This window comes from Quercus robur, chromosome 3, assembly GCF_932294415.1.
Source record: "Quercus robur chromosome 3, dhQueRobu3.1, whole genome shotgun sequence".
In the NCBI taxonomy this organism is placed as follows: Eukaryota; Viridiplantae; Streptophyta; class Magnoliopsida; order Fagales; family Fagaceae; genus Quercus; species Quercus robur.
Genome location: NC_065536.1, coordinates 23,513,517 through 23,521,807, shown reverse-complemented (window position 1 = coordinate 23,521,807; position 8,291 = coordinate 23,513,517). Strand labels below are relative to the sequence as shown.

General features: G+C 37.7%; 1 protein-coding gene across 1 annotated transcript; it reads right to left on the bottom strand.

Annotated features, from left to right (window-relative positions):
* Nucleotides 1-4,639: 4,639 nt before the first annotated feature.
* Nucleotides 4,640-7,851, bottom strand: LOC126717527 (polyubiquitin-like). The gene is made up of 2 exons (XM_050419295.1): nucleotides 7,683-7,851; nucleotides 4,640-6,463 (listed from the first exon to the last, which is right to left on the bottom strand). The coding sequence occupies exon 2, from the start codon at nucleotides 6,461-6,463 to the stop codon at nucleotides 4,859-4,861; it is 1,605 nt and encodes a 534-aa protein (XP_050275252.1). The 5' UTR covers nucleotides 7,683-7,851; the 3' UTR covers nucleotides 4,640-4,858.
* Between the last annotated feature and the right edge of the window lie 440 nt (nucleotides 7,852-8,291).

The window sequence follows — 8,291 nt, the reverse complement described above, 5'->3', positions numbered from 1 at the left end:
AAATTCCAAGGTGGTTTAGGATTTAAGGATATTGAAAACTTCAATTTGGCTCTCTTGGGAAAACAAGTGTGGCACCTATTACACAACACGGACTCACTCTTCTACAAGGTATTTAAAGCAAAATACTTTCCAAACTGCTCTGTGTTGGATGATAGTGTAAGGCAAAAGGTTCCTATGCATGGCAGAGTATCTTGAAAGTAAGAGAAGTGGTCCGGCTAGGTTCTGCTTGGAGGATTGGTGATGGGAAAAAGGTTTGAATTATGGGTGGGAAGTGGCTTCCGGGTCAGCAAGCAGGTCGAGTTTTGTCTCCCCAGAAACACTTCCCAAGCAACTCTTGGGTTTGTGCCCTCATTGATGAGGATAACCTAGGCTAGATTATTAATCGGGTATAGGATGAATTTCTCCCCTTTGAAGCTGAAGCCATCCTAAGCATCCCCTTAAGCATCCGATCCACTGAGGACACTCTCATATGGCGAGGAACAAATAACAGTACCTAATCTACAAAGAGTGCCTATCGTTTACTCACAGAAATTTCAGCTGCTACAAACCCAGGTTCATCAAATCCTTAGGCCCACAAGGCCTTTTGGCAAAAACTTTGGAACCCTGATGTCCCAAACAAGGTTAGACATTTCATGTGGAGAGCTTGCAATAAGTCTCTGCCAACAAAAATGAACTTATTCAAAAGAAAAGTCACTGCTAATCCCACTTGTGACCGGTGCCATTGTGAGAATGAAGATACGATACATGCTTTGTGGGGCTGCATTAGTCTCAAGGAAGTTTGGTGGGAAGAATAAACCTGCAAAATCCACATGCATGAAAAGTTTGCAAATTTTAGGGACCTATTCCAAGGTTTTGTCCTTTACAAAAGACCAATGCTAGCTGAGACTTTTGCTGATCTAGCTTGGAGTATCTGGTTTAACCGAAATGCTAAAAGAATGGGCAAGAGCTTCCTGCCAAACCACAAGATTTATGCAGATGTAATCGAGCGTCTACGTGAGTTCCAAATGGCCTAGGTGCAGCCCTTGACTCTCCATCATTCCCCGAGCACTCACCCTTCTCACTAGCTCCCCCCCCACAGGTCTCAAATACAAAGTGAACTTCGATGGGGCCATTTTTCAGGATGTTCGAATGGTAGGTACTGGGATTGTGATTTGCGACTCTAAGGGCGAAGTGATAGCTGCTCTCTCTGAAAAAATCCCACCACCCCCTACTGTAGAAGATATAGAAGCTTTGGCTTGCTGAAGAGCCATGTCCTTTGCACTTGAGATAGGTTTGCGAGACGTGGTGTTCGAAGGGGACTTTGAAACTATCATCAAACACCTTAACTTTGAATCTGATTGTCTGGCATCTTTTGGCAATATTGTGGAGGACTCAAAGTGTGCGGCTCTAAATTTCCGTTCCTATTCTTTTTCTCATGTAAAACGCAATGGCAATGCCGTTGTGATAAGTTAGCCAAATTGGCAAAATATTCTATTGCCCCTCAAATCTGGCTAGAAGACATCCATAGTGATGCTACCTACCTTGTTTGTGTTGACAATAGTTTCTGTTGAAGTAATAATATTCCTTTCTGATTTCTCAAAAAAATAAAAAAATAAAAATAATTGTTTGAGTTGGATTATTTAGTCTCGATATCGCATTACAACGAATAGAGAAAAGACCCATGGCTAGTTAGTTGATGGACATTAGCTATTGAGGGATATGTTGTACACTAGCTTTTCAGAAGTGCAGGTGGCCATTTTAGTATACCAAGCCTCATGTGAAGGCCTATCTTGCAATAGGGCCGCTAAACACACTACTTGACCTTTCAAACCAAATATCCTATATTTCCCCCATGAAAGCTCATGAGCTTGAATCATAGGTGAAATTTAGTGATTTTTTTTTTTTTGGAATAGTCATAGGTAGACAAAAAGTTATAGATTCTTTAAGGAAAATGCTAGGACCACAAATTACACAAATTTTACCACAACTTACCACGTGGCCAATTGTAAGTGGTGAATAAAAAATGGTGGGTTCACGCCACCACTACTTACAACTTGCCAAGTGATGAGTTGTGGCAAAAGTTATGTATTTATTTGTGGTTCTTACTGATTTCCTAATTTTCTTCAAAGTTTTAGCAATGACTTTGTGATACTTGGCAGCAACTTTGAAGGCAAGGAGTTTTTCTCTAAAAAGTGAAAGTGTGTTAACTAGTGAAAGATATGGAAGTAGTCTTGTCCTTTGGCAGCATGGGTGTGTTTTGTGAAAGTTGATTTTGACTTCATTTGTCTGATAATAATAAAGTCTCTTTAGCTAATTTTGGCATTTCTTGTTGGTATCCCACATGACCAAATTTGTTCATTTTTCAAGCTCTTCATTTTTCCTAATAATGTGGAGGAACTAGCTTTAGCAATCTAGTTCCCTTTAGTATTGGTGGTGCTAAAAAGCTATATTGTTATTTTTAACACCACCAATCACAAAAATGGGACTACAATGATAGAGCTATAGCTAAAAAATTTAGCTTCTCAGTTACAGTACACAACTATCTTTGGCTGTGCACTGTAGTTCAAAGCTAAACCCATATATTAATATTTTATTTTCCTTCCTATATTTTAATTAAAAACTATGTTTTCTCTCTCGCTTTTTTGTCTTTCATCACCTCACCGTGACCTTCTTCCTTTCCTCACTTTTTTCTCTTTCTTCTCCTCACCATGTCATCTCCCTCTCCTTTGGTTGATCTAGCAAAACCCATAAAGCTCTATACCACCAAAGAAAAAAAAAACCCCATTTTTGAGTTTTGACCCAAAAGACAGAGATATAGAAGATTAATTGAGAAAATGAGAGAGAGAGAAAAAAGCCTAGGAAAGTTGATATGAATGTGGACTCAATCTCTATCTCTGTGCTGTTCTATTTGGTTGGATTTGATTGTGGCGATAGTGGATGAGATTTTGGTGTTTGTAGCAGCGATGGTGGGTTGCAAAGGTGGTGGGTTGCTTGGTTTTGTCACTTTTGTGGTTGTTTGTGGTGGTTTTTGAGGTGGGTTTGCGGTGGTGGTGGTGGTGGGTTTTTTTTTTTTTCTTAAATCAGAGTTCTGGTGGTTTGGTTATGGTTATGGCAATGGGTGGCTGTGGCTGGGTTGGTGGTTGTGATGTGGGGGTTGTGGCTTTGTGGTTTGGTTTTGTTTAAAGTTCTAATTTTTGGGGGTTATGGGTGGCAATGGTGGTTATAGGTTTGGCTGTGGTTGGTGGTGGTTATTGGTTTGCTAGGTTTGTGGGTTTGTTCATGGTTGTTCTTCCTTCAAAGGAAAAGAGAGAGACAGGGAAAGAGAGAGATGGAAGAAAGGAGAAAGAATAAAAAAATAACAAAGAAATAATATTTAAATGAAGAGGTAAAAAAAAATAGAACCACCGATGTTGGATGTTTTATAAAGTAAAAAGGTAAAATAGATAAAATGACTTTTTGTGGTGTTAAATAGCTAAAAAAATAGCTCCACCAACGTGGATGCTCTCTAAAGAAACATATTGGTTGCATTTTGGCCATTTTCAATGGGTTCGACGGGCTTTATATGTGGTATGCCCACCCCCTTTGTGTCTTGTGTCTTCTAGTGAATTTTGACAAGATGGGCTATTTTTTGGACCAAATGAAATATTTCACCAGCTGGAGCTTGTTTCTCTAAAATATGTATATGAATTTTTCCGTTTTGTGGTTTAGTAGCCCAAATAATTTAATTAGCCTATAGTTTGATGATTTAATTAGCTTGTAGGAGCAGATTTTGCAGCACCAGATGCTGAATTTAATGAAATTATTTTGGAGGGTGACACTAGTGGTGGTTAATTCATTACTGGTTAATACACATTCTCCCACCTCCATTGTAGCAGTTTGTTGTGGCACTATCAGTTCTCTGGAACTATATGTCTGCTGTGGTATCACATGTTGGCCGCCATGGCAACTGTCCTGCTCACTTGTTAGCGAAACACTAACACTCGTCTTCTATAGACGACGATGCTACTTGAGAGGCCATGCTTCTTACGGCATGCGTTATATCGTGATGTACCTTCTCTTTCAATAATTGAATAAAGTCAGTGAATTTCCTATAATAACAAAAAATAGTTCTTGTGTAACTCATATTAAAAAATAAACTAAAATTCTGTCATCAATTTCCTCACCAAATTTTTAGTCTAAACTCTCATCCACTAAGAAACAAGAACCCAAGGAGACGAAAGGAAAACAGGAAGGAGAACGTTTGTAGTGGTGAGTGCAAGCACAGCACTTGAGACTCTGTCGTGTTTTATGTAAATGCCCATTACTATACCAACATAGAAAAGAATACACATTCTCTTTCATGAAAACGGTATATATTTGCATTAAAACAAAACACTCCAGCTTTAAGAAACATTATTTGGTAAAGGACCCTCTGTGCATGAAAGACCACAGAACAAATTAGACCCGATACTTATAAGAAATATTTCTTGAAACTACAACTATTTCTACACTGCCCCCCTCTGGACACCAAAACAAGACTGATCAATGATCATCTGATGAGCATACTTAAAAACTCAAACGAATGAATTTGGGTCCAAAAGCAAACCAGCTTCTCAAATAAAACATGTAATAATTGAAATAACCACGCATTTGATTAAATCATTAATACACAAAGCTCAAATCAGACTAAAATCATAAATCATATTAAGAGTACCACACAAATGAAACACAATTAGACAAAATAATGTTCAAAACAACCATGAAAACTCCAACAGAGAATAAAAGGGTCTATTATCCCAAAACATCAAAATGCAAAGCATACAGAATATAAAGCAGTTATTATTTAAATCTTCCCATGGTAAAACCCAACTTGATTGTACTACTGCCAATTTTGAAACCGCTAAACACAACCACCACGGAGGCGGAGAACAAGATGCAGAGTGCTCTCCTTCTGGATATTGTAGTCTGCAAGTGTGCGACCATCCTCCAGCTGCTTTCCTGCAAAGATGAGCCTCTGCTGATCAGGTGGGATCCCCTCCTTGTCCTGAATCTTTGCCTTCACATTGTCAATGGTATCAGAGCTCTCCACCTCGAGTGTGATTGTCTTGCCTGTTAACGTCTTCACAAAAATCTGCATACCACCTCGAAGGCGAAGAACAAGATGCAGTGTGCTCTCCTTTTGAATGTTGTAATCAGCCAGGGTGCGGCCATCTTCAAGCTGCTTTCCAGCAAAGATGAGCCTCTGCTGATCCGGTGGGATACCCTCCTTGTCCTGAATCTTAGCTTTCACGTTATCAATGGTATCGGAGCTCTCCACCTCAAGAGTGATTGTCTTCCCAGTCAGAGTTTTCACAAAAATCTGCATACCACCACGAAGGCGGAGGACAAGATGGAGAGTTGATTCCTTCTGAATATTGTAATCAGCAAGAGTGCGGCCATCCTCGAGTTGCTTCCCTGCAAAGATGAGCCTCTGCTGATCTGGAGGAATCCCTTCCTTGTCTTGAATCTTTGCTTTAACATTATCAATGGTATCAGAACTCTCCACCTCAAGGGTGATGGTCTTTCCTGTCAGAGTCTTCACAAAAATCTGCATCCCTCCACGAAGCCTTAGAACCAAATGAAGAGTAGACTCTTTCTGGATATTATAGTCAGCCAAAGTCCTGCCCTCCTCCAGCTGTTTTCCAGCGAATATCAGCCTCTGTTGGTCCGGTGGAATACCTTCCTTATCCTGAATTTTTGCTTTGACGTTGTCAATTGTATCAGAGCTCTCAACCTCGAGAGTAATAGTCTTGCCAGTGAGGGTCTTTACAAAGATTTGCATTCCACCACGAAGGCGGAGGACCAAATGCAAGGTGGACTCTTTCTGTATGTTGTAGTCAGCCAATGTTCGACCATCCTCAAGCTGCTTTCCAGCAAAGATCAGCCTCTGCTGATCTGGAGGAATACCTTCCTTGTCTTGTATTTTCGCTTTGACATTGTCAATTGTGTCGGAGCTTTCAACTTCCAAAGTAATTGTCTTTCCTGTAAGAGTTTTAACAAATATCTGCATACCACCCCTGAGGCGGAGAACAAGGTGGAGTGTAGACTCCTTCTGAATGTTATAATCGGCCAAAGTTCGGCCATCCTCGAGTTGCTTTCCAGCAAAAATCAACCTCTGCTGATCTGGGGGAATGCCTTCTTTGTCCTGAATTTTCGCCTTCACATTATCTATGGTATCAGAACTCTCAACTTCAAGAGTAATGGTCTTCCCAGTGAGTGTCTTGACGAAAATCTGCATCCCACCTCTCAAACGAAGAACCAAGTGGAGGGTGGATTCTTTCTGGATGTTGTAATCAGCAAGAGTACGACCGTCCTCCAACTGTTTTCCAGCAAAGATCAGCCTCTGCTGGTCTGGTGGGATTCCTTCCTTGTCCTGTATTTTTGCTTTGACATTATCGATTGTATCAGAGCTCTCAACCTCGAGAGTTATGGTCTTTCCAGTAAGAGTTTTGACAAAGATCTGCATCTGCAGATAGATAAATATACAAGAACCATCAGAATCAAGTAGAAAATAAAACAAAATAAACCAACACAGAATATATTAACAGGAACCCAAGAAAACTGAAATCCTATTAATTTACACACATGCTATCAAACTTGGCATGAAAAAAACGCAAGAAATCAGACAAGATACTAACATGGTTGGAAGATAGCGTGTAATTTAAAGTAATCAAATCAACGCCCATGTTCTTTTTTTGAAAAATCAATAATTACAACAATGGGTGGGAGGGTGTATCCATTGGAAACATCAGAGTTGGGCTCTTGGCCAAATCAATGTCCACATCCAGTAATAAATGAATCCATTGTACAAATCTTATTAAGATTTTATCAATTGATTTAGAATCTTTAAAAGAGAAAAGTTTGAAATTAAAATCAAAGAACTAAACAACATATAACTAAATTAAATTCAAATTTCTCAAAAATTAAATTGTAAATATCAATCAACATATAACTAGCTCTGGGGTCCAAAGAACTTTATTAAACCCACAAGAAAAGCTAACTTGTCCATATCCCAGATTTTTACTCTTGTTTTCATTCCCTTAATTAATTGTTAATTAAGAGGAAATACCTTATACATTCTTTTGTTTGTTGGACCCATTTGGAACTTAAGATAAAAAAAAATCAGAGAAATCGACCAGTTTTTGTTTAATTCATACAAAAAAACCAATTAAAAATATTTTCAAATAATAAAAACACGATCTAGACCTTAAAATCACACAGAATTACAGAAACCCTATTGTGTCTTAAATGAATCAATCACTAAATCATCAAATTCATACACAAAAATATCACCAAACCATTTCGGGGTGACCTAAACCCTAAAATCACATAGAAAATACACGAATCCAATCCACAATCAAATCTACTAGACATTAAACCACCAGATTCATATATAAAGAAATCACAGAAACGAAACGAAAAGATTATCAAGAACAAAACAAAAGCGTCAAACAAACCCTAAAATCGAATAGAAATACGCAAGTCTGATACAAAATCAAAGCAATCAAACAATAAAAAATCGTCAATTTCATACCCCAAAAAAAAAAAAAAAAAAAAACCCACATAAAATCGAACCACAAAAAACCCTAAAATCATGCAAAATTTTCCGATCGAGAATCAGATAGATCAAAGCGAAAAAAAGAGCTAAACAAGGAATTGAATTTTGGCAGAGAAGAGAAGCTCACCTTGATGAAGAGAAGAACCGAATTCAAAAGGCTGAGAGAAAGAGAAAATCAGAAAAACCTAATAGCTTTGATCGAGAGAGAGAGAGAGAGATGCGCGATTGTGAGGAATAGAGAGAGTATTTATAGGTAATAAAAGAAAGAAAGGAGATGTATACCTGTCCGTATGCGTGTAAATAAAGGGTCCTTCTTTGCGTGCACGTTGAATTTATTTTTTACGTATAACAACAGCAAAGAAACACAATTCTTCTTTCTTTTCCGTACAAGATAAGTAGTTATATACATAATATATATATATATATATATATATATTTTTAGTTTCACAATTCTTCTTTCTTTTCCGTACAACATAAGTAGTTATATATATAATTTTTTTTTAAGTTTTAAATTAAAATTAAAAAAAAAAATGTATATAAAACTTTGAAAAACTGCCTTCAAAAAAAAAAAACTTTGAAAAACTAAAAATTGACGTTATAAGTTCATGTTATATAACCCTTTTTTATCAACTTTTTATTAATTCTTTTTAAATTTTCTAAACAGTTTTTATTACCAAATGGGTGGCAAATTTCTAAAAGAGAATAGATTAGCTCTAAAGCCATCTCCAACCTACTA

Excerpts from the sequence above, each read along its gene's own strand:
- LOC126717527 (XM_050419295.1), bottom strand. The coding sequence starts at position 6,463 with ATGCAGATCTTTGTCAAAACTCTTACTGGAAAGACCATAACTCTCGAG.